The 27,888-nt window shown below is 55.2% G+C and overlaps 14 protein-coding genes and 1 non-coding gene across 15 annotated transcripts; 6 read left to right on the top strand and 9 right to left on the bottom strand.

Annotated features, from left to right (window-relative positions):
* Positions 1-94: 94 nt before the first annotated feature.
* On the bottom strand, positions 95-4,111 carry BKA78DRAFT_292945 (uncharacterized protein; the record flags this gene model as incomplete). Its single annotated transcript, XM_066886127.1, has 1 exon — positions 95-4,111. The coding sequence occupies one exon, from the start codon at positions 4,109-4,111 to the stop codon at positions 95-97; it is 4,017 nt and encodes a 1,338-aa protein (XP_066748278.1).
* Positions 4,112-5,258: 1,147 nt separating this feature from the next.
* Positions 5,259-7,148, bottom strand: BKA78DRAFT_278689 (uncharacterized protein). Its single transcript, XM_066885595.1, has 2 exons — positions 6,637-7,148; positions 5,259-6,588 (listed from the first exon to the last, which is right to left on the bottom strand). Exons 1-2 carry the CDS (start codon positions 6,783-6,785, stop codon positions 5,337-5,339), a joined length of 1,401 nt encoding a protein of 466 aa, XP_066748277.1. The 5' UTR covers positions 6,786-7,148; the 3' UTR covers positions 5,259-5,336.
* Positions 7,149-7,540: 392 nt separating this feature from the next.
* Positions 7,541-8,296, top strand: BKA78DRAFT_350279 (HAD-superhydrolase, subIIB family protein; the record flags this gene model as incomplete). The annotated part of the gene is made up of 1 exon (XM_066890964.1): positions 7,541-8,296. The coding sequence occupies one exon, from the start codon at positions 7,541-7,543 to the stop codon at positions 8,294-8,296; it is 756 nt and encodes a 251-aa protein (XP_066748276.1).
* Positions 8,297-8,673: 377 nt separating this feature from the next.
* Positions 8,674-9,156, top strand: BKA78DRAFT_350278 (uncharacterized protein; the record flags this gene model as incomplete). The annotated part of the gene is made up of 2 exons (XM_066890963.1): positions 8,674-8,769; positions 8,842-9,156. 2 exons carry the CDS (start codon positions 8,674-8,676, stop codon positions 9,154-9,156), a joined length of 411 nt encoding a protein of 136 aa, XP_066748275.1.
* Positions 9,157-9,362: 206 nt separating this feature from the next.
* On the bottom strand, positions 9,363-10,469 carry BKA78DRAFT_306972 (vacuolar protein sorting-associated protein-like protein 29). Its single transcript, XM_066887824.1, has 4 exons — positions 10,295-10,469; positions 10,218-10,232; positions 9,730-10,143; positions 9,363-9,678 (listed from the first exon to the last, which is right to left on the bottom strand). Exons 1-4 carry the CDS (start codon positions 10,349-10,351, stop codon positions 9,562-9,564), a joined length of 603 nt encoding a protein of 200 aa, XP_066748274.1. The 5' UTR covers positions 10,352-10,469; the 3' UTR covers positions 9,363-9,561.
* Positions 10,470-11,062: 593 nt separating this feature from the next.
* Positions 11,063-12,327, top strand: BKA78DRAFT_330105 (pyridoxal phosphate-dependent transferase; the record flags this gene model as incomplete). The annotated part of the gene is made up of 3 exons (XM_066889732.1): positions 11,063-11,151; positions 11,210-11,835; positions 11,885-12,327. The coding sequence occupies 3 exons, from the start codon at positions 11,063-11,065 to the stop codon at positions 12,325-12,327; spliced, it is 1,158 nt and encodes a 385-aa protein (XP_066748273.1).
* A 425-nt stretch (positions 12,328-12,752) lies between these two features.
* Positions 12,753-12,859, bottom strand: BKA78DRAFT_t43. The gene has a single exon. It is a non-coding gene; the product is annotated as a tRNA-Ser (tRNA).
* A 485-nt stretch (positions 12,860-13,344) lies between these two features.
* BKA78DRAFT_350275 (class II aldolase and Adducin N-terminal domain-containing protein) lies at positions 13,345-14,565 on the bottom strand (the record flags this gene model as incomplete). The annotated part of the gene is made up of 4 exons (XM_066890962.1): positions 13,345-13,384; positions 13,548-14,025; positions 14,110-14,375; positions 14,429-14,565. The coding sequence occupies 4 exons, from the start codon at positions 14,563-14,565 to the stop codon at positions 13,345-13,347; spliced, it is 921 nt and encodes a 306-aa protein (XP_066748272.1).
* A 475-nt stretch (positions 14,566-15,040) lies between these two features.
* BKA78DRAFT_292938 (uncharacterized protein) lies at positions 15,041-15,670 on the bottom strand (the record flags this gene model as incomplete). Its single annotated transcript, XM_066886126.1, has 4 exons — positions 15,041-15,194; positions 15,245-15,298; positions 15,392-15,491; positions 15,520-15,670. The coding sequence occupies 4 exons, from the start codon at positions 15,668-15,670 to the stop codon at positions 15,041-15,043; spliced, it is 459 nt and encodes a 152-aa protein (XP_066748271.1).
* Positions 15,671-16,496: 826 nt separating this feature from the next.
* On the bottom strand, positions 16,497-17,531 carry BKA78DRAFT_247035 (mitochondrial 54S ribosomal protein uL3m; the record flags this gene model as incomplete). The annotated part of the gene is made up of 3 exons (XM_066884271.1): positions 16,497-16,609; positions 16,661-16,874; positions 16,935-17,531. 3 exons carry the CDS (start codon positions 17,529-17,531, stop codon positions 16,497-16,499), a joined length of 924 nt encoding a protein of 307 aa, XP_066748270.1.
* A 327-nt stretch (positions 17,532-17,858) lies between these two features.
* BKA78DRAFT_306962 (uncharacterized protein) lies at positions 17,859-21,377 on the bottom strand. Its single transcript, XM_066887823.1, has 4 exons — positions 20,825-21,377; positions 19,896-20,689; positions 19,702-19,842; positions 17,859-19,652 (listed from the first exon to the last, which is right to left on the bottom strand). The coding sequence occupies exons 1-4, from the start codon at positions 20,882-20,884 to the stop codon at positions 18,137-18,139; spliced, it is 2,511 nt and encodes an 836-aa protein (XP_066748269.1). The 5' UTR covers positions 20,885-21,377; the 3' UTR covers positions 17,859-18,136.
* Positions 21,378-21,751: 374 nt separating this feature from the next.
* Positions 21,752-23,168, top strand: BKA78DRAFT_85628 (zinc knuckle-domain-containing protein). The gene is made up of 3 exons (XM_066893867.1): positions 21,752-22,016; positions 22,064-22,199; positions 22,248-23,168. The coding sequence occupies exons 1-3, from the start codon at positions 21,938-21,940 to the stop codon at positions 22,933-22,935; spliced, it is 903 nt and encodes a 300-aa protein (XP_066748268.1). The 5' UTR covers positions 21,752-21,937; the 3' UTR covers positions 22,936-23,168.
* Positions 23,169-23,454: 286 nt separating this feature from the next.
* On the bottom strand, positions 23,455-24,381 carry BKA78DRAFT_85624 (cwf18 pre-mRNA splicing factor-domain-containing protein). The gene has a single exon (XM_066893866.1). The coding sequence runs from the start codon at positions 24,130-24,132 to the stop codon at positions 23,545-23,547; it is 588 nt and encodes a 195-aa protein (XP_066748267.1). The 5' UTR covers positions 24,133-24,381; the 3' UTR covers positions 23,455-23,544.
* A 641-nt stretch (positions 24,382-25,022) lies between these two features.
* BKA78DRAFT_350270 (uncharacterized protein) lies at positions 25,023-27,047 on the top strand (the record flags this gene model as incomplete). Its single annotated transcript, XM_066890961.1, has 1 exon — positions 25,023-27,047. One exon carries the CDS (start codon positions 25,023-25,025, stop codon positions 27,045-27,047), a length of 2,025 nt encoding a protein of 674 aa, XP_066748266.1.
* A 113-nt stretch (positions 27,048-27,160) lies between these two features.
* On the top strand, positions 27,161-27,505 carry BKA78DRAFT_85631 (uncharacterized protein). The gene has a single exon (XM_066893868.1). The coding sequence runs from the start codon at positions 27,274-27,276 to the stop codon at positions 27,454-27,456; it is 183 nt and encodes a 60-aa protein (XP_066748265.1). The 5' UTR covers positions 27,161-27,273; the 3' UTR covers positions 27,457-27,505.
* Positions 27,506-27,888: the final 383 nt, after the last annotated feature.

Below are 27,888 nucleotides of genomic sequence, written 5' to 3'. Positions count from 1 at the left end.
TGGCGCATCCCAACCCCTGCGGCCTCAAGAACCCCAAGCGGATTCCTTCCTCTCTCGCAGTAACTAGGTAGTTGGGTACCTTGCATCACCGCTCTCACAAAAATGCGCCAACGCTTCCATCTCTCTCATCCCTCGCCTTCTGCTGCTGAAGCTGCTCCCTCCCCGCCGCCGTCGCCCAACTGCTGCGCCCCTTCGCCTGCTCCTCGCTCTCCAACTTGCTGGCCAACGACGACGCACCACCACCACCCCTACTCCACCCCTCCCTCGCGCCAACACCCCCACCATCTCGATCTCCTGCCGCGCTCACCTTCTCCGACGCCGTCGTCGCCTTTCCCACATTCCCAATCTCCGCCAACGCCCTCCTCTCCATCGCGCCCAGCCCGCCGCCTCCGCTCCCGCTCTTCTTGTGCTGGTGATGGCCCAGCCTGCTGCTCGCCGCGCTGCTTCCGCTGCTGTGGCGTCCGCGGTTCACGATACTGCCGCCCATGCCGGCACGCAGCTGCTCGCGCACCGCCGCGCTCAACCTTGCCTTGCTGCGGCGCGCGTGCGCGGCGTGCGCTGATCGGCGGATGGCGGCGGCGGAGTGGAGGTCGGAGAGGGAGGGCGTAGGCGAGTGCGAGGGCGAATGCATCTGCGACTGCGATTTCGGGCGCACGGGATCAGACGCGGAGAGGGCGGCGAGGGTGAGGGCTGTGGGCGTCGCTGTAGCAGTGAGTTTGCCAGTCGACGCTGTTGCGGTCCTCGCGGAGGGGACTTCGGCGCCCGCCGTGGTGTGCGCAGGGAGCGTCGAGTGTTTCGGGCGCTTCTGGCTCTTGCTCTTGCGTGGACTGCTGCCCCTGAGATTGACGCCCAGCATCGCGAGCTCGTCGTGGGAGAGCGCGGAGGTGGAGCTGGCCGCCGAAAGGGGACGATGCTGCATCAGCCCGCCGCTGCGTCGCGACGAGGACGGCCGCTTGATGGGCGACGACGAGCTTGTTGGACGCTTGGATGGCGATGTTGTCGATATCCGCTTGAACGGCGACGAGAGTATTGATTTCAGGGGGCTTGAGGGGCGGCTATCCCTGCGGCCCGCGCGAGTGGGCGAGGGGGTTCTGGGTCGGAACAGGGGGTTGGCCGAGGGGGCGTTTTCTTTGCCCGTCGGTGTAGGCATTGGCATCGCCCCACGCGTTGGCGAGACGTCGCTGGTGCTGCGGTGATGCTTGAGCGGATGGCTTCGAAGTGGACTCAGGCTCAGCGACGGACTTGATCGCTTCCTCCCTTCGAGAGACCGGGTGGAAAAGGGCGAGGCAACAACGGGATTGAAAACGGGAGGGGGCGGTTGGATATCAGAAGCAACACTCTCCCGATTGGCATCCTTTCGAGTCTTCCCTGTGTCTGACTTGGGAGAGTCCAAGTCCGCGGCTTTGTCCGTGACGTTCAGTCCTGGGATCGCACTCGAGGATTGTGCGTGGTTGCTTGCGGCGCTACCTACGCTCTCCTCTGTGTCCGTGTACAAGCTTTCGCTCAGTCCAGACAAGATCATGCTGCTCCGCGGGCTTTCGCTCGGTGCCCTTCCAGCCAGAGGCCCTTGCTCTCCTGGTCGTAGAGCAGTGCTGCGCCAGCGACGTATCCCAGAAGACGAGCTTTCAGAATGAGCACGCGCGGTAGCTCGTCTGCTCGGTCGCTTGCGGCGCAAACTACCAGGAAATTGCGAAGATTCGGCGGCCGCTGCCCCGGTTGTGACAGGTCTTGACCGGCCGCCCGAATCAGAACGCTCTGGGGAGACATTCTCTTTGGCGTCGCCATTCATCGTACCGATGATTGAGGGGCGCTTTTCGCTGGAACCGCAAGAGGAACTGAAGAAGGGCGATTGTGTGGACGCGCGTTGTCGGATCCACGATTGGCGCTTCTCGTGCAGTGACCGATGGTCGTCAGCCGCCGCAGCCGCAGCGAGGAAAGAAAAGCCATCCTGAGTCGGTGATCCAGGCACGAGCCGCACGCTCTTTCGCTCGTCTGCATTCGAGAAGCGATTTGCGTCACTGGTCGGCGAGGTGGGCGGAGGATTGGGGAAAGTCGACGGCGCAGGCGACAGCATTCCTGTCGAAAGCGTGCTGTATGAACTGCGACTGCCGGGAGATCTTGTGCTGTAGGCCGACAAGCGCTGTCCCGACAGCCGCCGCGAGGGAGATCCCCAAGATGCGCGGCCGTGGCCGATACCAGTCATGCGTTTGCGATGTGGCAGGCCAATGGGATACCGAGCTTCGTTGCTGTCACGATGAACGGGAAATGAGCGGACTGGTCGACGTCCGCGAATCGGTGACTCTCCCCCTGTACGAGACTTGATGTGGCGCGAGCGGCGAAGGTCCGGGACGCTCCATTCCCCTGAGCGAATGGCACTTTCGATCATGACCCTGTCTGTTTCTCCAATTGTGCTGGCTTGCGACGGCTTGTATTTGTGGTGACGCGACTTTTTCAGCGGTGAAGGCAGAGCGATCTGAGGAGGTGGTTCTGGCGTGTGAGCTCTGTACGTGTGCTCACCCTTCTCGACGTCTCTGTCCGAGCCTGGATTGATAAAAGCGTCTTCATCATTCTCCCACGCGTGCTCTTCGTATATCGGTCGCGAGATATCTGGCTTGGTAATTTTTGGAGAGCTGGACCTTGAACGTCCTCCTCGGCTGCTTGCCTTTTTGCGACGTCGAAAGAACAGTACCCCGAGGATCAGGGCGATGAGCGCGAATATCACGCAGCAGACGGACACCGCAATGATGACGGAATTGCTCTCACGGTCTGCACTCGAACGGGCTGCCGCTGAGTTGTGGTCTGAGGCTGTAGCTGCTTCAGAATCTGCCGAAGTGGTGCGGGGGGAGTGGTTCGTACGTGAAGTTGTTGCGTTTGCGCTTTCTATCACAATGCTGAAGTCTTGCGAATCGCTGACTGACCCTTCCGGCTTTGTTATCTTGATGCTGGCTTTGATCGTCTGTGGTTTGGTAGACGTCGGTATTTCGCCAACGATGGTACGCTCGTTCTGGTCAAACTGGAGCCATTCGGCGGCTGCACCGAGATTTACTTGGATATCGAGATCTGATCCTCCTACGATTACCGTGCTCATGTCAAACTTGACGGGCTCTCCTACGACGGCATTGAGGACTCCAATGTCGCCTCTGAGAAGCATGGATGCTGACATGAACTGCAAAGTGGTGTTGGCAACATCTCCATAAGTGTCGACTGCGAGAACCGTGACTTCTGTGATGTTAATACCCTGTGGTGCCGTTCCATTGATAACCAAAGATGTTGGGTCAAATGATAGCCACTCAGGAACCTGGGCTGTTGCTCTCTGCAAGTCCGAATCTGCGACAGGGTTGCCATCGAGGCTCAAGCCGCCCCGGAGGTTGGTGATACTGACGGAGTCTCCTGCGCTAAGACTGATGGTTTGCTCCACCAGCGCAAAAACAAACTCATGATTGCTCACAAAGATGGAAAAGCTGGCTTCTGCTCCCGCGAACCCAGGGTAGTCTGATGCGATGAGTAGTATGTCCAAGGTCTGCGGTAGCGTGATTGCTGCAGGACTTGTCCCCGAAAAGGCCAACGATCCTGAGTCGAACGTGATCCAGGACGGAAGCGGGGATCGGTTGCTCAAGATTGCTGTATACTGGGTCAAATCTGACGTCCCAGACGAGAACAGACCATCGTCGAAATCAATCGAAAAGTTTGTCGACGGATAGAGAACTAGGGCGTCCGGACCAGAGAGTTTGCCCGCACTGAGTAGAGAAGTCGTCACGTTGCCCTTGACTTCTGGTGCAGGATTTGCAGATACGACCAATGTCGATTCCATCGCAATAGAGCCTGTCGAATCCTGAGCCGTGATTGCGAAGTGCGAAGTTCCAACATCCGATGTTGTAGGAGTGCCATAAAGCCTTCGGTTCGGCGAGTCCAAGGAGAGCCATGGCGGGTTACCAGAGATGCTGTAGTTGACTGTCCCTGACGTTTGTGCAAAAGTTCCAGGCGAAAAGCGAAACTCGAACGGCTGCGATACTCGGGCAACAGGCGGGACCTGCGAGTTGAGAGGAAACGAAATGGTCGGTATTGCTTCCACAGCGAGCGCTAAGGACAGAATGAACGCGAACGGCAACATTGTTGACTGATCGTCGTCCTTCTGTCCAGTCGATTGGAGAGGACCCTGGGGGAAGAAATGGAGAAGACGAAAAGAATTGTCGCGATGAGAAAAGACATTCGGCGAGACACACCTAGACCTGCCACCTTCTGACGCAAAAATTCGCAAAGTATGCCCATTAGTGGCGGGATGGTGTCTAACATGACTTTCAACCCAAGGACCAATCTACGCGTCACCGCGCGTTTGGCGCGTTTTGGCGTATGACCCTTGCCTAGAATTTTCAACATGATAATGGTGGTGATGTGGAGGAATGCGGGACAGGAGAGGTGAGAAGTCGAGGGAATGTGCGCAGCAAGGGATGACATCGTGGTGCAGGCAAGCGTTCAGGCCTACCCAGCCACGATTGTCAGAGGGGCGATGTCGAACGATTTGATCCAGAATTCTTATGCTGAGGCGCAGAGCCTTTTTGATCCCGTTCTACCCGGCTTGCTGTCCTCGACGCAACGGTCAGTCTCTGTGAATCTGGTAAAGGCGGCGCAGCGTTGGCCTACATACCAGGGCCGGACATTGCCATAGACTCCTATCCCCACTGTGCGAGTGTCTGGTAGACAGGTTTGGCCCTTTTTTCTTCGTACCTCTAGCAGAAGAGAGCTTGCGGAGCAAGGTTCTGCTCTTCGACTAGACCTGGGCAATATAGCTCAATCTGTGGAATGTCTCCTAATTCTTTAACATGATGAACAAACCCTTACCCCTCGTTCAAGTTCCTGGTAAGAATCGAATGCCTCTTTGGACGGAAAACTGCTCATCCCACACTCGTCATTGGCGCCAAATCTTGCACCTATGGTGGCTGGAAATGAAGTCGTCCTTTACCGACGTCCCGGAGTCTCGCGCCGCATTTCCTGGCTCTTCCATTGTTCCGAGACACTCAGGAACGCTGATCCCCCTGGTAGTGATGGCAGAGCAGGATTGTGGAGTCGAGGTGATGGATACAAAGCAAGCGGCTCGTGCAAGCAATCCACACATCCTTGGCGCATGGCAGCGTTCGTGCACCGTCGGTTCGGGACAACCGCCTGCCTCTTTCCTCTTGATTTTTCTCTCTCGGCCTCGTATTGATTGAACAAAACTTCAAGTCACAGAATCCAGGACTTTTGATTCTCACCATGAACATACCCCTCCAGGGGCTTCGAGCAAGGGATTTCATTAGTCGATCTAGCGCGAAAATCTTTTCTATCGTGCTGCTATACATCTACTTCAGGGTGACCAACTCCTCTGCGCTAGTAGGATGTATGGCGACGCAGCGGTCGAGGTCTGCCTTGGTCGCACCCATCCGGACTGCGACACCAAAGCCCTGCAACATCTCAGCAACTCCCTGGCCGACCAAGTGCAAGCCAACCACGCGCTCGTTGGGACCCTCGCACACCACCTTCATAGCGGTCGGGCCCTTGTCCTCGGGCTCCATCATTGCGTAGTACATAGCAGTAAAGCTGGTCTTGTAGACCTTGACGCTGTCGCCGTACTTTTCGCGCGCCTCGGGCTCGGTCAAGCCAACAGAGCCAACTTCCGGGTGGGCAAACACAACCGAGGGAATGTTCTCGTACTCGAGCTTCGAGTCCTTCTTTCCGCCAAAGAGGCGATCGCTGAGACGGCGACCCGCGGCAATGGCGACAGGAGTGAGCTCGAAGCCCTTGTTGCAAACATCGCCGAGCGCGTAGACGTTGTCGATGTTGGTGTTTTGGTAGTCGTCAACGACAATGTGCTTCTTCTCGTTGAGCTTGATACCGCCAAGCTTGTCGAGGCCGAGGTTCTCGATTTCTGGCGAACGGCCCACGGCGAAGAGGACGACATCTACGTCTTCCAAAATCAGGCCTTCCTTGCCAGCCTCCGTGTAAGTGACGCGCTTCTTGCCATTGCCCTGGTCCTCCACCTTGGTGATTTGGCCTTGCTTGTGCAGGTCGACGCCGACACGCTCGTATTCCTTGGTGACAGTGTCCTGAATGATGGGGTCGAAGCTCCTCAGAACCTTGTCACCGCGGATGAAGAAGTGTGTCTCAGTTCCCAGCGCATGGAGCATGCCCGACATTTCAACGCCGATGTAACCGGCACCCACGACAGCCACCTTCTTGGGCTGCTGGTCAATGTCGAAGAAACCGTCGCTGTCGATGCACAGCTCCTTGCCGGGAATGTTTGGCAACGTGGGGTGTCCGCCGACAGCGATCAAGACGTGTTTCGCCTTGACCTGCTCCTTGCCGCCATCGTCCAACTTCACCTCGACAGTGTTCTTGTCCAGGAAACTTGCGTATCCGTGGATATATTCGACCTTGTCGTTTCCAAGATTCCTCTCGTAGATGCCGTTTAGGCGCTTCACGTAGGCATCCCGCTTGTTCTTGAAGGTGTTCCAGTCGAACGAGAGGTTGTCGTAGTTGAAACCGTACGCCTTGCTGTCTTTGAATGTCTCGGCGATGGCGGCGGCGTTCCACGTTACTTTCTTGGGGACACAGCTGAAGATTGTCAGCATACGCCTATCCAGAGAGATTACTATAACGTACCCAACGTTGACGCAGGTTCCTCCAAGCCTCTTGCTCTCGATGGCAATCGTTTTAGCGCCATACATGGCGCTGGCACGTCTGCCAGAGGCAAGACCTCCGCTACCACCGCCAATGACGAGGTAATCGCATTCTTTGGGTGTCGGCGCCATGGCGGGGTAGGTGGAAGAAAAATGTCGCGAGAAAGCGGAGAGTCTTGTTGTAGCCAGCCTGGACGGCCTAGCCAGAAGAACTCTAAAGGGGGATTGGAGAGACAGCTTGACTGTTTGCGAGGATATGGGAGAAGGAAGGTGATGCAGCGGGGCTGCTGATATATGTATCGGAGCTGGGACTCGGGTTAAACAGTCAATGACGACAGAGCCTAGGCCTTTTGACGCTGCGCGGAGGTAAGCACCACAAGTCGACTAGTTGGCCGTTTGATCAGTTCTCTAGGGGACGGCGCAAGACAGGATACTGGATATATCGTCGAGAACTAGTTCCGCTGACCAATGTTTTGCCGCGCGGGGAATCTTGTGAGCTCGCAATGGCGATTCTACCCCATGACTAAGCGGATAGCCTTTGTCCGAGGTCGCCGAACAGGTAGGTAGCTGTGGTTGGCACGCCTCTCAAGAGACCATTGGTGAAGATGCCGGTTTTCAACATCATGAGTGTTGTCGAACAAAATGTTTGTTTGATGAAATGCACCATGCACTTCGGCTCGGCGTCTCGTGTCCCTGTTTGGTGACGTCCTTTCCTTACGTGCAACTTGACACCTCGCCCTTCCTTCAACGCCATCACTCACCATCGTCTCTTGATCGCCGGAGTATTCAGGAACTCTTCTCGGTCATAGGTAAAGAATTGCTTGGGCTTCATCCCTGACCATCTCTGATTTGACAGTACTTGATCAACCGTCGACGCTACCATCATCATGAAGCGCTTAGTAGCCTTTGACCTTGACGGCACTCTTGCGGAGAGCAAGCAGGCTATTGACGAGGAAATGGCGACTATCCTGGGAAACCTCAGCAAAGTAGCAGACATTTGCGTCATCTCGGGCGGCGACTGGCCTCAATTCGAAAAGCAAGTCGCCTCGCGTCTCCCACCCCACACCGACCTCTCCCGATTCTGGCTGATGCCAACTACGGGCACCAAGCTGTACCGCTTCGAGGCCAACACCTGGACACGCAAGTACGCCGACCTGTTTAGTGACGACGACCGCGCGAACATCATTGCGGAGCTGCGCGCCAGCATTGACCGCCTGGGCTTCACTCCAACCCAGATCTGGGGCGAGCAAATCGAAGACCGTGGCAGTCAAATCACCTTCTCCGCCCTCGGTCAACAGGCTCCTTTGAAGCCAAAGGAGGAATGGGACCCCAAGCAGGAGAAGCGCCGCCTCATCCAGGCCGACCTGCAGCCACGCCTGCCGCATGTCTCGGTGCGCATGGGCGGCGCTACGTCAATTGACATCACCCGCGCCGGCGTTGACAAGGCCTACGGTATGGAGAGGTTGAGTGAGCTGTCTGGATTTGCAAAGAAGGACATTCTCTTCTTCGGCGATGCGCTGTACCCCGGTGGCAACGATGCGCCGGTCCGGGAGACAGCGGGTATCGATTCGGTGCAGGTGTACAATGTTGAGCAGACAAAGCGTGCGCTAGAGGCGGTCATCCTTTGCCTTGGGTCCGTTTGAGGGAGACGGGACAGTGAAGGGCAAGACCATCTTCTCATTGCTCCTGCACAACTTGTCTTTCTTGATTTGCAGGTTTTCCAATTAGAAGAAGAGAAACGCCTTGACCATTCTATAATAGAGACTGAGTCGAGCAAGTAAAAGAGAGTAGAATGGAGGTTCTCGGTGGCTATAATGTCATCCCTACAATTGAATTGAGTCGTAAACAATCGAAAGTTAAGCGCACGGCTACGAGCTGGGGTAGCTTCATCGCAGACGTCACGCCACCATGTTCCTGGCGCAAAGACGTCCGGGTAGCTTCACAACGCCCCTCTGCGGGGAAGTACTTCAACCACCAAACACCTTTTTGACCACAACTCCAGTGCCCAAAAACAACAAACATGGGTGGTCGTCAGTCCGTGCCTCGCGGGCCGGACGGCATGAACGAAACGTCGCGACCAACCCGGCCGCCGAAGTCATTCGTCTACAATGCCAGGGTACGTGCGCGGCCGGCTCACCTTGTCGCGAGATTCCGGGCGAGAGCTCTGACTGACCTCCCTTCTCCCTAGACATTTACCGCTCCACTCGCGGCCTTCACCATGGCCGGGCTCCTCTTCATCTACGCGCGAACCTCGATCCGTGCGGCTAAGCTGAACGCGCAGAAGCATCGCGAGGCCGACGGCGGACAGATAAATTGGAGAAACGAGAGCGCGCGGCGGCATGGTCAGGCTGAGCAGCTGAGCTCAAATTCGGCGTTGCTGAAAGAGGCGCTGGTGGGCGATAAATTGTCGAAGAAATCGAAGGACCCTGGGGACACACAGGCGTCAGGTAGCAAGTCCGAAGATGACGCTGCTTTGGAGCGCATGAAGGCTGGTAGAGGATGAGGTGGTGAACGGAATTCAAGAATGCATTTGGCCCAAATTCGAATTGGCAAATTACGTGAGGAACCAGAGGTGTGAACTACTGGGAGCTTGGTCTTCTCATATGTCCCATGTTCAAACTCAGCTTCCACGGTGACTGGGGCGTTGCCGTTTGTCATTTCGCTCGGCATCAAAATCATAGATCGAAATATCAAAAAGCATTTTCATGCCATCTAATTGACTCATCCGATTTATTCTGCAAGCGATCCTCCATGGTGATGCGGGGTAGTGCAAGGAAACAAGAGGGCAAACTCTAGTTCGGGCAAAGTAGGAAGCAAACACACCTCTCGGGTTGCAAATATCAGATTCCTGGTAGACGTGGTATCATTCATGCTCCGCATTATCCCCCTGTAGTCCTCGCCATGATTTTCAAGCAATCCCACCTCCGTTTTTCCGGAAAGACACCTTCTCCACGCCGACGTTCTCGTTTCCGTTGGCGTCTTTTCGCAATTGGTAGACGTAGAGCACCAGTACGTCGCCTTGAATCTGTCAAGCATGTCAGCAGACAGTACCATGGTTGGACTTTAGTACACGCACATCCATGAGCACAAAGCTCGGTGTGGGCTCATCCTCCTCGGGCCACCATCCAGTTGTCATTGCGCCAGTGGCGCTTCCCGGGTTGACAAAGAACTTGCCCTCCATTTCATAAGCCTCGAACCTATGTGTTCCACCCCATAGGAGTACGTCGACGTCCATTTGGCGCGCTGCGATCAACAAGCTGTCCGGGTCGCCAGGGGGGATGATTGTATGTCCATGGGTGAAGCCTATTCTCAGCGATCCATGGGTGACGACCTTGGAGAGAGCGAGGTTAGGCGCCTCAACATCGAAGTCGCCCTTGACGATCTGTAGGTCGGGAGCTATGCTACGAAGGAAGTCGTAGGTATCCTTGTCGGTAAGGTTGCCCAGACATAATATCTGGCCGATCTTTCCCGGGGCGAGGAGTTTCTTGAACTGTTCGGAGTCAGAGGGTCTACGCGTGGCGGGAGGAGAGGCATTGAGGGCGCGTATAGGAGGAGCTGGTCTACCTTTGCGGGAATGTCCTATGACGTGTGGGTTAGTCGCCGAGCTGTGAGAAGGCGGCCGCAGAAGCTGGAGGGCTTACCGAAGCTCTGTCTGGGATGAAGAGGTCACCGAGACATAGCACCAGTCTTGAAGTCATGATTTCCGGTCATCCACGACCTCAAGGCCGTGTCGGTGCGGAGTTGTTTGTTCAGAGCCGCGCGCCCCAGCCCGGCGGAGTTGAGGCGGAGGTAGCTACCTAGCGGCGGAGAACGCCAAGAGCGGAGCGGGTCGATGACTCCCTCAACTTGAATCGTGGTCTGCGGAGTTGGTTTAAAGCATGCGGAATGTTGCGGAGGACTATGGAGCAAATCGGGATTTCATTCTCGGTCAATATTGGTCGTCCTGAGGGGTCCAGAAGAGTAATATGAGTGTTCCAATGGCGACATTTAGAACAAGAACACACGGTCCCTTTGACATCGGACTTAAGCCACCTGCCGGGGTGTTGAATTGTTCAATTACCTTCAGGTCATTGTCAGCTCATTCAACTCTCGAAACCACCACCATTATCGAAACTCGCATTCAACCTGCGTCCATAACTACTGAAAAATTGCACAGCGTCCCACTTTGGACAAGAACATCACCACTGGCACACCTATCCCAATCCGGAAGTCCGGTCCCGCCCGCCCCGCGTTCCTTCCCTTAACCCCTCCTACCATTCCGCCGCCAATCATGACCTCGCAAGCCAGCGACCGTCTTAGTCTCGTGTCGAGACACTTAAACGGCAAGTCTATCGCCTTGCCGAACTTCCTCTTCACCCCCAAACTAACATTGTCTTCCTTTGCCAGACTCCTCTCCAGCATCGCCCGCCATGTCTTCTCAAGACTCGCACCCTACGCTTCTGATTCCCGGACCAATTGAGTTCGAAGATGCCGTTCTCCAGGCCATGAGCCACTACAGGTACTTATTCGCCGATCCAGATCTCACCCCGCCGCCTCTGCTGACGGTACTACACCAGTGAGTCGCATGTCGGCGCACCGTTCGTCTCTGTCTTTGGCGAGGCTCTTTCTATGCTCCGGAAGCTCTTCCAGACCTCCAATCCCGCATCGCAACCGTTTATCATCTCCGGCTCCGGCACGCTAGGGTGGGACCAGGTGGCGGCCAACTTGGCTGAGCCGGGCGACGAAGTGCTGGTCCTCCACACTGGCTACTTTGCCGACTCCTTCGCCGACTGCTTCGACACTTACGGCGTCAAGGCCACTCAGCTCAAGGCACCCATTGGCGAAAGGCCGCAGCCGGATCAGATCGAGAAGGCACTGAAGGAGAAGAAGTACAAGCTTGTGACAATCACACACGTCGACACATCCACCGGTGTGCTCAGCGACATCAAAGCCGTGTCGGAATTGGTGCATCGCGTCAGCCCCGAGACCTTGGTCATCGTGGATGGTGTGTGCAGCGTTGGTTCCGAGGAGATTCGTTTCGACGAATGGGGACTGGACGTGGTCCTCACGGCCAGCCAGAAGGGGATCGGCTGTCCCGCCGGTCTGAGCATTCTCATGGCATCGGGACGTGCCATTGAGACTTTCAAGGCCAGGAAGACGAAGCCGACTTCGTACTTTGGTTCGTGGAAGAACTGGCTACCAAGTACGACCTCAGTCCCGTCGTCCAGATCTTACGTTGCTAACAACGGCAGTCATGCAAAACTACGAGGCCAAGAAGCCATCTTACTTTGCCACTCCCTCGCCGCAGCTCGTCCGCGCTCTCCACACGTCGTTGACTCAGATCCTTGCCTCTTCTCTGGATCAACGCTTCGCACGCCAGCACGAGGTCTCCCAGAGGGTCAAGCAGACGGTCAAGTCTCTTGGCTTGAAGCAGCTGGCTGAGAAGCCTGAAAACCAGGCAAACGGCATGACTGCAATTTACCTCCCCGAAGGAGTTGCACCAACTTCAGTCTTGCCCACCCTGCTCAAGAAGGGTGTCATCTTTGCCGGTGGTTTGCACAAGGAGATTGCTACCAAGTACATCCGTTTCGGTCACATGGGCGTCAGCGTCATGGATCCCAAGCGGGATGACATTGACCGCGCTCTGGAAGCTCTCAAGGAGAGCTTGTCGGATGCTGGATACAAGGCACCTTAAGAGAGTCTTGTCTCCAAATACGTACTTCGTACATATCTTTCTCTTTCCTATACATATGACGTGACTAAAAAGCTGAATAGTGGATTTGGGGATTTTTATGATGAATTGAAGATTATGCAAGAGCATCCAAATTGCACAAAATAATATTTCTCGCATGACTGTCTCAAAAATCGAAAACAACTTGGCAGCCGTGACAGCATTTCTTCCGGCAATTCCTCAGCAACCCGTGAAGAGGAACCATCTCGACTCCACATGAGCTGGTCGTGGCCCGTGCAGCAGCTCTTGCAATCTGGCACCTCTGACCTCACCGCTCCGCGTTTACGTCAAGCTGCATCATCAACCAAAAGGAATTGTGGCTCCCAATGGTCAAGAATCGAATAGCGGCGAGGCAAAAAGAGCAAAAAGAAGACTTCGGATATATTACGCGACACCTGAGTGATTCGAACACTCGCTCCCGAAGGAACTGGCTTTGTTCAGCTAAGATCGGTGAGAAAGTAGCAGGCCAGCGCGTTAACCACTCCGCCAAAGTGCCTTGTTGGACGAAGTGTCGGTGGGGAATTTACTCTATGTCTCGGTACGTAGTGGGTCCGCTTCCAAGGGGCAGTAAATGAGGTCCTCAAGGGCAAGACCTCTTGCAAACCCTTAGGGACCTGTTTGGCAGGCAAGGGGCATCAGGCAGGGGCAGCTGGCCCAAGATTCCCTGGATGCTGCAGCCCGCGGAATGGACCGGCCCGCGTGCCAGCAGGCAGGGGGTGTTGCTCGGGCCGAACTTTTTGGGCTCTCACACTTCACAGCAGCATCTGCTCAACCATTTCCCCCTCACACCACCGTATCGATGCATTTGTATTTGGTGCTCTACTGATTCGAGACATGTACAGGTAGGTAGACAATACCATGGTCTAGACGTCTCTCTGCAGCACATGTTGAATTCCTCCAAACGACATGCGCGGAAAATTGGGTCCCCTCATCCGGGAGATTCTTGTCTACAGACGCAGAAAGAGCTAGGAATACATCTATTTAAGCGGTCAAAGGAGAACATGGTGCTCCCTCATAGGAGCTGAGGCTATCAATGTGCTGCACTTTCGCGGAATGCTCGCCCTCACAATCACCCTCCCATCACCTCACGTCTCCCTCCTCGCACCTTCTCCTTCACGTCATTTACATACAACGGACACACATCGACCTCTCTTCTCCAAAGCTCCCACGGCCTCGCCACCGACCCCTTAGCGATCGACTCGCCTGCATCCTTCGCCTCGCGCTCACTCAAAAACTTCACGCCATCCAACGCCGCGCTCCTGACCGTCGCCCCACTCAAGCGCCCGCTCCCCTGGTCAACCGTCCCCCCTTCCACGACACCACCTCCCCACGCCGCGGCAATCGTCAGCGCCCCCGTCAGCGCCTGCGACGCTTCCTTTGTGTACACGGCCTGGAACACGGCGACCTCGATGCTGGCGGCCGCGGTCGTGAACCCGTGCCCACGCATCAGAACGGTGGTGTGGTCAGGGGCGCGCGGCGCGGGCGGCGGGTCGCGGCCGGTGAGTCTGGTTGTCAGCGATGTTGACAGCGAGGAGAGCACCGTGTGCGATTTGGCAAAGGCGTTGGCCAGCGAGGCGCCTAGGCGTGGGGTGCGGACGAGCAGGTCGCGGTGCTCGGAGGACGAGTATGCGGATGCGATGTCCCAGACCGGGACGCTGGAGCCTGTGTCCTGGTGGTCAGCAGAATGATTGACCGACACTTTGTAGCCAGCGTCAGTGAGCCCTCCTTTGGCGCGCACTGCCTTACCTAGAAAACCGGCCATGTGCACCGCCGGTTTGAGCGGCACATTGCTGATGCAATACGGCAGCACTTCCGGACAATGGCTGTGGACCACGCTATTGACTTCGGGATACTTCTTCATGATTTCGCTGTGGATGCAGCGCTCCGAATAGCCGGGCTTGACATTAGGATAGATGGGCGACGCATCTTCGATGTTGTACTGTATCAGGTCCGCCTCGCTGCTGATGAGCGCGGGCGCAATGTGGCGGGCCATGAAAAACGTCGAAGGGTTGCTGCTCGCTGTTCAGACAGTGCCAACTCGTTTGCAGGAAGATGTATGCCAGACTGTGGATTCCGCACAGAAATATGCCCGTATCCATCGACGACGCCATGGTAGTGCAGGATGTGGGACGCGGTTATGAAGGTGTCGAGGAGCTCGTCGTCAATATCGCCGCTTTGCGCTTGACTTGCGTCGTCTGCCATTGTGTATCAATCAAAAGTCTGTTTGAATGTGCAGGAGAGATACCAGCATGTCTGGGGGTTTCCTGATCGCTGGAAATGTGGTCGCGGTTGCGTCATCCTTGCAACCCCGCCATGGATTTACCTAGCCTTGCGCATGCATAAATCCGGATCTATCCCTCATCTAGAAATAAGCTGGTGTGAAGCTCTTCGTGGAAAAGTCTTAGTGGCGTACGATTGGCGGCTTTGAGCAATTTATTCTGTAGTACTCAAGTTAGGACAAGGAGTAGTTTGTACTCGCGAGACACTGGAAATTGTTATGCGCATCTGCACACGAGAGGGGTAGCATTTTACATTCTCATTCGGTCATGATAATCCTCGCCGCATGAATTTTGGACTTCAAGGCTTCACAATCTTGAGATTCTTATACACCAATGATCCCCCTCCTTGTTGTCTCACCAGGCGGCTAAAAGCCTCAACTCCCATCATCTTCGCGTTCCTAGTCCACAACGCCAGCTCGGTCGGATCTGTCAACCCTGGAGTCGCCTCCATCACACCTGAAAGAAATGATCCTGTTGTCCCAGCCCAGGCTGGCCAAGTCACTGACTCCGGGATACTCCAACTTAAGAGAATCCCCAGTGCAATCGAAGGTTCTGTGTACACATCAGCCCAAAGACATCGACGAACTTCAGGTGTTACTTACCCGTAAGCCGAGCACGTGAACCCCTTGTCCGGTCCAAAAGAAGAAATGTCGCTTCTGGAAGTCGCGAGTGGCGAGCGTCAGCACTCTCATCACTGGAACCAAAACGGCCGGTGCGGGCATCGCATAGCAGGATTTCGTCAAACTCACGTCTTGCCGTAGATGATGCAGTAGCCCTTGAGGCGCTGGACTTCGATGCAGGTGCCTTTCCAGTCGGGGTCGGAGCACATGTAGGCCTGGTTGGACATGTCTGTCAGACCATTTTCGCGCAATCCCACGGTGCTCAGAGCGGGGACTTGCGCCAAAGAAGAAGGGATTGTCCTGGCGTGCGGAAATGGAGCCGACTTCCTTGAGTGGAGAGGTTTCGAGAGGGGCTGCAGTCGACATGACGGCCAAGAGGTTGAGGAGGATGATGGAGAGGAAGTGCATGGCGATGGTGATTTGGCAGGGTCTTGCGAAGAATGCAATGGCTTGGTTCCAAAATGCCGATGTTTCTTTCGGATTGGAGGACGGGGCGAGTACTGATGCCGAATATATAGCACAACAAGAGGTCGCTCTAAGGGTCCAAGTAGAGCAGCGGTTGTCCAAAATCAGTGATGCAAATTCGACAGGAGTGGGCCCGATGACAGAGGCGGGGAAGGGTGTCGTCTCATGGTGCCTGGAGATACAAGTCAGAGTTTTGAACAACGTTCATAGGCAAGTGCCATGTGCATCAAAATGACTGAACCCGGAAAGGGGAGCCCTTGCCAACGACGAGGCTGGAAACTGTGCAATTTGCACACCAACGGTCATACGTTATAGCAGACGAAGCAGGCCATGTTGAACATCAGAAACAAGCAAAGCACGGCACCGGATCAGCTGCACTTGACTATTTCGAATTCGCTAGACTGAGCTGGAGTATTTGGCCCTGGACGGTGAGACAGGACCACGAGACGAGTATCTCAGCTATGAGTGACGTTCCACCGAGAACATCGTGACAGCCTCGGAGAGGAGACTTCGTCGAAAAATAGCTCGTCAACATTATTCGAGTCAGGAGGCTCGAAACCTGATTGGTCTTCTGCCTCTTTTTAGATCTTGGTTGAGACGAGTAATGGTGACATTGCTATCGGGTGACCACATACGCCCTACCCCTTGATGAAATTTGGATATCCAGGTATACAATTCGCCACAACACGGACGACTTTTGAAATCTTTTTCAAATGAGCTTGTAACTCGGGATGAGACTGACAAACCGATTCGACCCTCGTGAACGCGTTTACGCCTTTGCCTCCTTTGCCTGCGCCGCAGGAACTGGCGGAACATCAGGCCACGGCTTCTTGACGGCGTCCTGGAGCATGACCATGCAGCCCTTGGGACCTGGGACAGCTCCTACGTCACAGTTAGCAAACATTGAAGAACGAGTTCCGGAAGGTGCGCTACCGTTGACGACCACAATGCCGTTTTCCTTGTCTACCTGCAGCACCTTGAGGTTCTGCACAGTATGACGCTCGTTGCCCATGCGTCCCGCCATGGGCCTACCGGGGTGAACTCTGGAACCGGAACCTTGACCACCACCAGACGAACCCATTCCTCTGTGCATGAGCGACTGACCGTGCGAGGCGGGCTGACCACCCCAGCCATGCTTTTTCATACCCTATGCCACCATTTTGTCAGGACCCATTCCCAATTGTTTCAACGAAGAAATTTGACTTACACCAGCGAAACCTTTGCCCTTCGTGTTCGCTCTTGCATCCACAAATTGACCCTGCAGAAACCAGTCTGCGCCAATTACCTCGCCAACAGCCAAGAGACCCTTCTCATCCTTGACGCGGAACTCTTTGATGTGCTCCTTGGGGCTGACTTCGCACACGGCGTAGTGACCGAGCATTGGCCTTGTGATGTTGCTTGGATGTCTGTATCCACTGCCCACTGCCACCGCCCAGTACCCATGAATGGCGCGCCTCTTGTGATGTACAACCTGGCACCGGTCGATTTGCAAGACCGTGCAGGGTACGCGGATGCCTGTCTCTGGGTCGACCATTGCAGTCATGCCTCTTTTGAGAGCAATCGCACCCGTCCGCAGCGGGGTTGTAAAGGCCTTGCGCTCAAGAGCGGCGGTCGATGAAGCGCCGAGTACAGGAAGATTTGGCGCATGGTTGTAGCGGTTGGTGGGATGTGGGTGTTTTGTGACGGATTTCATGCCGCGAGTGGTAATGGCGAAGGCATTTCTGGAGGCGCATTGGGGGGCAAAAGTCGTCGGTCTTGATGCGTGTCTTGCTGTAGAAGCGATGGGCGATTGAGCCCACCGCATAGAGAGCCTTGGTGGCATGGTTCAGGTCGTGTGGCGTGGTGGAGAGTGGTAGTGGTCGTGGTTTTGGTGGATTTCCGACGGCTCGAAGTCGGCAACGCGATCTCTGCACTTGTGGCCGCCACGACCACCGTAGCAAGCTAGCACCAGCAGATCTGACGCTGCAAACACGGAGCCAGCACCGTAGCTACGTTCAAAGTTGACGTGAATGCGCTAAGCCGCCGCAGGTTAATTGTCTTCAGCAGTTGGTCACGCTAGCTCCTGTGCATAAAAGCGGCGATCTCATCCAGAGACCTCAATGCACTACATCTGAGTTAAAGTCGCAAATTTGGACACAACCAGGTCATTGATTAACTGTGTAAAAAGCACCACTGCTACTCCCCCGTTTGCCGTTGAACGTGGAGACGAACACCTTTTCAACTTTTGCCCGTTGCTTTACCAAAGGACTCTTGTCATCCAGACTTGAAAAAGGAGTTTCCGGGACGCCCCAAAATGCTGATTCGACCACCCCAACGGACTAGACCGCTATCTAGACGCCCTTCCGAATGACGAGAAGCAAATCAAAGACCCTCCGACCCATGACACCCTGATGCTCAACGAATCACTATCTATTTGGCAGCGCGCGCACTACTGACGCCACTGCTACCGTTGCTCATGATGCTGGGAATTGGAAATGTCCCGTTGACATTCTGCTGCGATGGTGGCATGGGCGGCGTCGTCCGAATGTTTGATGGGCCGCCCACAAACTTCTGTTGCGGTGGTGGCATTGACGCTGGTGGAGGCGGCTTGGGAGGAAGGTGGGATGGTGTTCCCCACTTTGCAATACTGCTTTGGCCACCCATCGGAGGAGGCTTAGCAGGCACAGGCTGAGGCAACGGATGAGAAATCCCCTGCGGCATTCCCTGGCTTGGATTGCCCGGCGGCTTCATGAAGCCAACGTTCGGCGGCTGACGGACGTTGTTGAACTGGGGCTGGGGCGGCGGCTGAACGGGCCTTGCCTGTTGATGCATGCCCATGTAGTTCGGGTAGCCGACCATGTTTGGAGCCACAGATCCCATCTGAGGAGATTGCGCTGGCATGTTGTAGCCAGGTGGTGCTCCACGCATGGTGGGAACGAAGCTTGGAACAAAAGCCTGGCTTTGCGGATTGAACTGCTGCCTGTTGAAGCTTCCTGGAAGAGGATGCTGGTTGCGGTTGTTTCCAAAAGAAGGGTTGGGAAGCTGTCCATACGGATAATTTTGGCCAGCAGACATGGGACGATCGTTGAAGCCCTGCGGGAACTGGTACGGCATTTGAGCGCCTACTTGCGGCCACGGCTGGCTCATACCTTGAGACTGAGGTCTGTATCCATCTGGTGGACCCGCAAGCGGAGCACTTGACATTCTGGGAGTCTGCTTAGCGTTGTTGTTGGGCTGGAACGTCATCCGCTGCTGAAAGTCCGAGGAAATGTCATAATTGACGGGCATCGGTGCGGCGAAGGGCGCAGGGTTGACGGTTCCGGTCGGCGGCGAAGCAAACTGAGGAAGCTGCCAGGAATATTGGTGCTGAGGTTCTTGTTGAACCATGACTGGAAAACCTGCTTGACCCTGGAAAGGGGAAGAAACAGGTGGGTTGACGTTTGCCGGCGGTGTCATCCCATTGACAGGACCGTAGTACATGGGCTGGGCGCCATTCGAGTAACCAGGTCCGCCGTACTGGGGAGGAAAGTACGGACTGAACTGGGACCTAGCCTCGAAACCGTCGTCATCGTTGTTTCGCTGCTTCTTCTTGTTCTTTCGACCTGCAGCGGAGCTGGATCGTGACATGTCCTTGCCTTCAGTGTCCTTGGCCAAGTCTCCAAGATCACCATCCTCGGCGCTGCCGAAAATGCGCTGACGGGCTTCTTTGTACTTGGCCTCACGCTCTTCTCTGGTCAGCTTTCGGGGTCCTTGTCCAGCATCACTGCCGCTGTCACCTCCCACTTCAGAAGTGGCCTTGGAAGGACCATCAGAGTTGGTAGTGGTATTGGTGCCCGAGGGAGGTTTTCCATCCTCACGTCGCATAATCTTGCGAGCTGGTACAATGATTGGAGGCGTCTCGGGACCTGAAGAGAGAGCACTGGGTAGACCAGAGAGGGGGGGAGGCCTTCTATTCGTTAGCAGACCTACTTGAGAAGCACCGTTTTGAAACTTACATCCGGCTGTACGAAGTCTTCGTGATCTTGACAGCACTCGTGACCGGATCAACCACATGACCAAGGAGGTAGTAGTCAGCAAATCGATGCGCAAGCATTCTGTAGAATGCGTTGCAGTTGGGAACATCAAGTTCTTTCTCTCTGTGATCTTGTAAGCAAAGGGATCGTCAAATGTGGAGCGGATCAGGACGTACTCTGTGTTTCGCAAAAAGTCAAGCACGTCTTGTTCTAGCTTGAGCACAAACAATCTGTCTCTGGGTGATTGGAGCGCTTCCAGCAGCTTCTCATCAGGCATTGGCTGAGGCTGGGAAACGTTCTCATTCTCTTGAATGGAGCCGAGCGAAAGTGGACTTGGTCGATTGACCTCATTACTGCTCAGAGTCTGAGCCATGCGTGCTGGGAGAATTCCGCGGTGGGAGGTGGCTGAAATTTCGTTCAACTGATCGCGAAAAGCGCGGCCGGCGCCGGTGTCTGAGCCAACTCGGGAGCCTGGAGCGACAGAGTCAGGAGGAGAGAAGACATCCTCTCTATCTTCCTCGACCGCCCGTATGCTCGCGCTATCGTCGGGACGGATGCTCTCTTTTTCGTCCAGCGCGAAGGTGGTTCCAGACGCGACGCTCTTCCCGTCGAGGCTCGGAGGTTTGACCGAGCTGTTTGAAGAGGAAACTTGAGTTGCATTGTCATCGGAGATTGCGGGCTTTGTGTTTCCAGCCGATGGCCGCGAGTGGTGCGCAACAGTAGATCCGTGACCAGTGCCGTTCTGAACGTGAGCGTCCTTGGAGGGCTCATGACTGTCCGGGGAGGTTGCATGATGGCAACTTCCATTGCTCTCTCCGTTCTCCACGATGCCGTCATGTAAGAGCGCACTTGGGTCCTCCGGTGAGGTCAAAGGCTTCTGGAGGATGACGGGGACTTGAGAGGGGTTGGCATTCTTAGGATTGGTAGTGGTTTCTTTTGTATTTTGGGGATGATAAGCAGAAGCGGCGACCTGGAAAGCATTAGTGTCATCATCCCTGCCATGGTGCAAGACAGGACTCTTGAGGGCCAGAGAAGGATTGTGGGGAAGTGCATAGATGGCCGGCGCATTACCACGCACAAACCAATGGGAAAACGGGAGGCCAACCTTTGCAAACGACGGCCTCAGACCCTGTGTCTCGCTGACGGCGGGGGCCTGGGAGGACATTGTCTGGCAAATGGGCGCCAATGTTACTGAACGGTAGGATGGCAGTAGAATAGAAGGCTGCCGTGGATGCAATCCGAAGTGGAGGGTCGGGGTGGGCGCGCGCTCAAAGCCGGTCGAGCTTGCAAAGGGAAGAAAATGTCGGAAGCCAAGTTTTGATTTCAGGAACCAGATTGCTCAAGGAAAGTCGTAAAGGCCAGGACCATGGGGCTGGACATGGTGGTGTGTCGACGATGAGGGCTCAAAAGGTTGACGGTGATTTCATCGCGGGTGCAGCAGGGCGTATGGGTGGGCGCACGCAGTCGTTGGTGGGTCCTTTGGCCTTTTGGAGCGCAAGGCTTGAAGGGAGTCAGGGAGCCGGGCGCGGGGGACTCGTTGGCGATCGGGCCGGAAGAACGAGCAATTCGCAAATGCTCCTGGACGAGACCGACAGCCAGAAGAGGTCGACGGCGAGAGGAGAGGAGGGCCAGAGGATGAGAGAGGCAATTGGCGAGGCCGTACTGAGCCAGGCAAGTAAACGAGACGACGCGGACATCCATCATCAGAACCGGATGTCGGAGTTAGTGTTTTTCCGAAGCTCCGAGTTGGCTGGTGGAGAGGGTCAAGGGAGTTGCGACGGAGGCACGCCAAAGTGCCGGCGGGCGGAAAGAAGAGGGAGCCACCACGACTGTAGAGAATTTCCATTTTCAAAAACATGCATCTAGAGAGCACTCAACCTCCTTCGATACTAGAACTACCTAGAATCTTGACTACTTTACGCCGAGTCACAGGAACAGCCGTAGCTGTGTGTGCCATGACTTTTGCTACATACCAAGCCTCACTAGGTTCTGATGCCTCAGGCCATCATCTGCGCCTTCCTACGGCTTCCTTCTCCACGACACGCCCACCCACCACCTCTCACTCGCTTCCGTCTGCTGCGAGTGCCACCTGACTCTCTGCCTGACGCGTCCAGTTGCTGAAGCCTTCTCTCTCCACCATTTTCCTCTCCCAACACCGACATTCAATTTCATCACCTTCATTTTGCCCACTTCCGAGAATCGCTGCAGCTGAGCTTGCATGTATCGCGGCCCTTCATCACACGCCGGCCGTTCAAAGGCCGCGCCCTCGACAACATGCCAAAAATGCCTGAAAAAAGATATGTCCTTTGGCCCTTTGTCCTTGCCACTACTGACTCTTCCAAACGCCATTACAGCTACGAGTGCAAAGTCACAAACCAAGAGAGGCCCTACCTCGCCCGCCCTTCCAGGACTCAGCAGCTATTCAACCCAAAGCTCATGCCGCAGCTGACGAGCGACGTCCCCAACGATCTTCTTCGCAGGCAAGTTCCCCGCATACGCATCTGCGATTTGGTCTGACACACCGTCAGAAAGGGCGTTGCCGACGAGGTCCTGGCCAAGCAGTCCGCAGACCGCGGCCGCAAGCATGCGCGCGATGACGACGATGCGCGCCCTACGCGGACACGTTCGCGCTCCGAATCGTCATTTTCCTCCGTCTCGACCGTGTCAACAAATCGCTCGCGGACTCGCTCACCATCTCCACGTCAACGCGGATGGAATCCTTCTGGGCGTCGGGCGCATTCCCCGCCGGCAGACGCACGAAAACGCCGCCGACGCTCAGTGAGCTCCTCGCCAGACCGTTATGCTTCCGACCGACCTAAAGAGCGCAACACCAGACGGAGGCGCAGCTCATTCAGCCCAGTGGAACGCGGCCGTCCTAGAAGCAGATCATTCATGTCCAACAATCGCGGCCGTTCTGGAAGCGGGATGAGGGAACGCAGTATAAGCCATGAAATGGATAGATCCCCATCTCCACATGGTAGGAGGATGAGATTTTCCAACAGAAGCCCAGCAAGGAGTCCACCAAGAAGACGATCTCCAGTGCGAAGCCCTGCACGTTACCCGCACCCGGACAACGACAGGGACATGGATGGATACACAGAGAGACCCCCACGGCACTCTCCAGTTGCTCATGGTCCGCCACCACCGAGCGCCCGCGAGCGAAGTCTCAGCCCGTACAGCAAGCGCCTCGCCATGACGCAAACCATGGGTCGCTGAGCAAGTGTCAAGTCCAATTCGGCAAGGCCGCAGAGTGCTTAGGCCCAGTGCGCTTTGGTATTTGGGTTGAACCCGGCCCTGGTGGTCCCACAGCCATCACTCGTAGTCGTTGGAAAGGCGAACTTTAATTTTGAGGCATGATTCCAAGGAAGCGTCAAATTCAGCTCTGTGGAGAGGCTTGGTGGTAGACATAGATCCGGAGGTGCCGTTTCATCCCTTCTCCATGATACCCAAGATTCCTAGTGTATAGAACCCTACACAGCATGGCGGAAGCCTTTGATCCCTAGACACTTGCACGTGGACTTTGACATACTGGCTTCGAATCGTTAAGGCCACGAAGCTAGTGCAAATCTGCATTCGTGCCTGCCGAATCTCTGAACTTACAGTCAAATTAGTCGATATCAAACTTGAAGCACAGAGAGCCCCCATGGTGGTAGCATGAACTCGTATGATGGACCATTCGTTCTAGATTTTGAACCTGGGCTCCATTCTCGCGGGCCATCCTCGAACCCAAAGTTTTCCCATGCAATGCGAAAAACCATGCTTCCCAAGTTGCCTCTCCCGTTACGCCAAAACGCCTCGCCTGCCGACGCAAAGCACGCGTTGATCTCATGCCAACTCATCATCCTCCTTCTCCCTCTCTCGCTCAGCCTCATCGTCCCTCTCGCGCATATGCATGGCCTCAACCAGCGTCACTCCCTCCATTCCCACTTCTTGACCATCGCCCACAGCTTTTGCTTTTGCCTCTCCTTGGCTCTTTTCAATGCGCTCCCGCACCAGTCTTGCAATCGCATTGTCGGTCCTCACATTCAGTATCTCCAGCTTTTTGTCCAAATCACGCTTCAGATCCCAGTTCGGCTTCTTGGGCTGTAGCTTGAACAGGTCCAGCGGCTTGCTGTCGTCTTCCTCCTCGGCTTCCTTCCTCGTCCTTTCCTCGAGCTCCTGCGCTTGCGTCTCCAAAGTCTTCTGGCCGTCGGCGGGATTGAGCTCGAAGCCCAGCTTGGGACCCTGGGTAGTTGCGTCGTAGTTGCGGCCCGAGAGATATGTCGAAGCGACATCGGGTGCTTGAGCTTCAGCGGTTGCGCCGTCTTCCATGTCTTGGTCCTCGTCGGGTTGTTTGCGCTTCAGCGATTTGAGCTTAGCAAGGCGCGCCTTGCGCTCCTCAGCCGCCGCGCTGAGAGATGCTTGTGATGACATTGTCGCGGTGGTGAAGGTGTGACGGATGTTTGGATTGCTGTCTACCCCGCGGGGGCACGAAGCCGGAAGTTGGAGGGTTTATAGATGCCGCGTGCTGATTGTGATGAGAAGGTTGGCAAGAAGACTTGACGAAGTCGCGGTGTATATTTGGAGCGAGGCGGTCCGGTGTAGGTCTGCGGATTGCAAAGGTGGAAGCTGTCGAGTCTGAGATTGTTTTGTCTACGAACAGCGGAGGCGGCGATGGCGGAGGTCGCGCGCCAAAAATTCCGCCGTTGGCTCTTCCGTTCCGCCCAGACGACCGTCTTTTCCATTCGCACTTTTGCGAAACAAACAACATGATCTCGAGGCCGCACTAAATGTTGCCTAAGCCCATACCTCGCCGTTACGGGGTCCTTTCTCACTCGACACCCCTCGCGCTACCTTTCGTCGCGTCTCCCGCGCTCGAACCACCCCGGTCAATACCATCTACGCGGAGATGGTCTCGACAGCAAAGCACTCTCACCGGCGCCGCCAAACAGCAAGAGCGTGGATACAATGATATTTCACAATTGAGAGCTCCTGAAACCATTCCAAGGACCTCGTATCAGCCGTCATGGACATACCAGCTTCGTAGACGAGACGGTTCTCGAATTGCCGGCCACTCTTCGCACAACCAACTTCTCTTAAGCCAGGTATTGGGTCAACCTCTGAGGCCTCACGCCGCGCCTCAACATTATGGGGCGCAAAAGAGGGACACTGGTCAAGCCATTCGCGCATATGGTGTGGTTGGCCCTCCTTCAGGAACAAAGTCCGAGGAAGACTACTTGGTAGAGGATGAACCAGACGAAGACAGCGAAGATAGTAGGATTTTCACCGATCCTATTATTTTTGGGCCAAGATATCGGACTACCATGAGAGCAGCGTACACACTGTCAAACGCCAACAAAAAATACTTGCCTACGAAACACACCCAGAAGATTCTTACGCATGCTGCACAGCGAAAACCTCTAGACCAGCTTCCATTCCTTGACCGATGGTGGATCCAAATTTCCGCCAAGTATTCTGCCAAATGGGATTCTCGATTGCCTCCAAAACTGCAAAGTCAACACCTCGAAGTCAATGCCTCGACCGAGCAGACGGTCAATTGTCTTCTCCGCGATGGCACGAATTATGAAGCCATTCGAGGCGTCTGGAGAGACGACATTCGCAAGAGGCTTTCGCCAGAAGCTAAGCGCCTTATCTTTTGTGAATGTCTCTTGTGGATTCTCAAACACAAGCCTGATCTGTCGCTCAACTACATCCAGGCCATTGGCAGAGGTCAAAAAGCCATGTCTTACATTTTGGCCGATGCCTTTGAGTTTATCATGGAGTATTATTTGGAACGCCAGAAGCCTTTACCTCCGCGTTTCCACTCACTCCTCAATCGCTACATGAGCGAGATTCCTCGCTTGGCGACAGTGATCTCGCAGAAGCTTGTTTTTGGGGTAATGGTCACTTCTTCCCTCGACCAAGCCAGAGTCTTTTGGGACACAATCCGATCCCACTCATTCATGCCATCATCACCAACGCGCTTGTTGGCTGCTAATGTTTTTGGTTCTCTCGGCGACTATAAGAAGGCCGTCAACCTCCTCAATGACGCAGTTAAATGGGGACTTCTCCCGGATTATGAACCGGTTGTCTCAGTAGCCAAGACGATTCTTCGCCAAAGCGCCATCAAAGCGGGAGCACATGGCGCGGGCCTTGAGATCATTCAATTCTACGCGGAAGTTGGCATCAAAATTGATTTGCACTTCTTCACGATTCTCATTCACAATGCCATGGGGGCAGGCGATGTGCGAACCGCTCTTCGATTCTATGACAGAATCAGAGAGATGGGCATGGAGCCCAACGACTACACATACACCATTGTGCTCAGTGGTCTCAAGAGGGCTGCATCGGAGGATCTCGCAGCAATGCGAGTGGTTCTTGTCCACGCAGTGGATGCTTTGCCAAAGCTCGAACGTCCTCACTATGTTGCCACAGAAATCCTCCACCACATCTACTTGCGGTTCTTCAAATTCCAAGTCATGGAAGACGGACGAAGGTTCATGATAGCAAACAAGAAGGCTTTCTCCGCGGTTGCGCAGTCTTACTGCGAGTATTTCGACCCGGAGCCCCTGCGATATTTCGGCGTCCCAGATGAGTTTTTGACCTCTGAGGCTCGCTCAGTTCCAATGGAGACAACCGGTCCGCCGATGCGACTCACAATTGGCGCATATCTTCACCATGTCGCCTACACCAACCCAGATGAACTTCCTCGACTGTTCGACAATTTCGTCGAAAAACTGAAGCGTGGCGAGAATCAAAAAATGGCCGAAATCGTTGCGGAGAACCATGTCTACAATGCGTTTTTGATGGCCCTCTGTGAAAACGAATCAACGTTGGGCAAGATACCGGAAGTCCTGGTTCACATGGTGGACAAAGATGTCCACAAACAACCCATGACCTCAGTACATACTTGGAATATCCTCATTACGGGCTTCATGCGCCACAACCAGCTTGCCGCTGTCAAGCGCGTGTTGGCGATCATGGACGATCTCGGCGAGACGCCCAACGAAGTCACCTGGAACTCGCTCGTGCAAGGCTGGCTCCGAAACGAGGACGTTGAAAAGGCCGTTGCCGCCATGAAGAGGATGGAACGCGCGCGCATGGTGTTGAATGAAAAGACTTTGAGGGAGATTTCAATGGGCCGCAAGGGACCCAAGATCATGGAAGCCATGAATCGGGATGACGAAGACTACCTGGTGCCAGAAGATCCGGATGAGTCCAATGGAGAGGATCCGGTTGAGAAGCAGGAGGATCTTGGAAAAGAGGATGCGTCGCCCCCCCACAGACTGATAAGAAAAACCTACGTGGGTCCGGATCCATTGAACGTCCAACAGCGCAGAGATACTTGATCAAAGAGCTGGATGGAAGGAGGTCGACACTCGGATATCGAAAGGAATTTCAACTCCCAAGGCATGACTGCTTGAAAGCTCCCTGTGGTGGTTCAATTGTCCAGGTCTTCTGGCTTCACGGCACTTGAATGCTCCCTACACAAAGACCTTTGCAAGCTCTGGGACGGGCTACGGATTTTCCACTTTCCCCTCCACCATCTCCAATCTCAAGGCCTCAAGACGAGCCATGTACGAATTCGGACCACGACTCGACACAGCAAGCCTTGCGTCCACACGCCCATCTGATGGTGCTCAAGGGTCAAGGCCAGCCCAGCCACAGAATCAGGCTGTGGCACCCATTGAACGATTTTGGGGCATCAACTCTCCACGGTATTTCCCGCCGACATTCAAGCCACTGCCTACGGCTTGAGAAGCACCATCGTCATACACATACAGCTCGCCAGACGTCTGCCCAGCAAAAGCTCAGGAGCCTTTTCCATGCTCTTCACTGTCCGCAGCCAGTGACGCTAGAGGACAATCCACACAAATGCAGTCACCCGCGCCATGCAGCTGTCATTGGAGCAGCTCGCAGATCTGGCGAGATCGTTGGGCGGGAAAAGACTTTGGGCAGTTGATGGAACCAAGGCTGATTGAAAGAGGCGGGCGTCGTGAACGGGCGGTAGCATAGCTGACCAGCCAATGAAATTAGTTCAAGCTGACCCTTCCCCCGAGTTTCCGCTGCCCGCACCGTCGTCTCACGAAGGCACTGCTTCTTTGCGCCATGCGCCACGGTCCCGCTCACCACCGAGACCCGAGTCCACGGCCAGCCGGTGCACCATTGACCTGGAGATCAATCAAGCCC

Source organism: Phyllosticta capitalensis (genome assembly GCF_038381095.1).
Source record: "Phyllosticta capitalensis strain CBS 128856 chromosome Unknown BKA78scaffold_2, whole genome shotgun sequence".
In the NCBI taxonomy this organism is placed as follows: Eukaryota; Fungi; Ascomycota; class Dothideomycetes; order Botryosphaeriales; family Phyllostictaceae; genus Phyllosticta; species Phyllosticta capitalensis.
This window is presented reverse-complemented; position numbering and strand designations above follow the sequence as displayed.

Bases quoted from the DNA above. Each gene is read 5' to 3' on its own strand.
- BKA78DRAFT_306972 (XM_066887824.1), bottom strand. From the start codon at position 10,351: ATGACTTCAAGACTGGTGCTATGTCTCGGTGACCTCTTCATCCCAGAC. The intron at 9,679-9,729 runs GTGCGTGTACTA...CATGCTTGACAG, and splicing joins CGAGCTTTGTGCTCATGGAT to ATTCAAGGCGACGTACTGGT.
- BKA78DRAFT_278689 (XM_066885595.1), bottom strand. From the start codon at position 6,785: ATGGCGCCGACACCCAAAGAATGCGATTACCTCGTCATTGGCGGTGGT. The intron at 6,589-6,636 runs GTACGTTATAGT...GACAATCTTCAG, and splicing joins GGAACCTGCGTCAACGTTGG to CTGTGTCCCCAAGAAAGTAA.
- BKA78DRAFT_85628 (XM_066893867.1), top strand. From the start codon at position 21,938: ATGTATCGCGGCCCTTCATCACACGCCGGCCGTTCAAAGGCCGCGCCC. The intron at 22,017-22,063 runs ATATGTCCTTTG...ACTCTTCCAAAC, and splicing joins CCAAAAATGCCTGAAAAAAG to GCCATTACAGCTACGAGTGC. The intron at 22,200-22,247 runs GCAAGTTCCCCG...ACACACCGTCAG, and splicing joins CCCAACGATCTTCTTCGCAG to AAAGGGCGTTGCCGACGAGG.
- BKA78DRAFT_85631 (XM_066893868.1), top strand. From the start codon at position 27,274: ATGTACGAATTCGGACCACGACTCGACACAGCAAGCCTTGCGTCCACA.
- BKA78DRAFT_85624 (XM_066893866.1), bottom strand. From the start codon at position 24,132: ATGTCATCACAAGCATCTCTCAGCGCGGCGGCTGAGGAGCGCAAGGCG.
- BKA78DRAFT_306962 (XM_066887823.1), bottom strand. From the start codon at position 20,884: ATGTCCTCCCAGGCCCCCGCCGTCAGCGAGACACAGGGTCTGAGGCCG. The intron at 20,690-20,824 runs GTTGGCCTCCCG...AATGCTTTCCAG, and splicing joins TGAGGCCGTCGTTTGCAAAG to GTCGCCGCTTCTGCTTATCA. The intron at 19,653-19,701 runs GTAAGTTTCAAA...AACGAATAGAAG, and splicing joins AAGACTTCGTACAGCCGGAT to GCCTCCCCCCCTCTCTGGTC.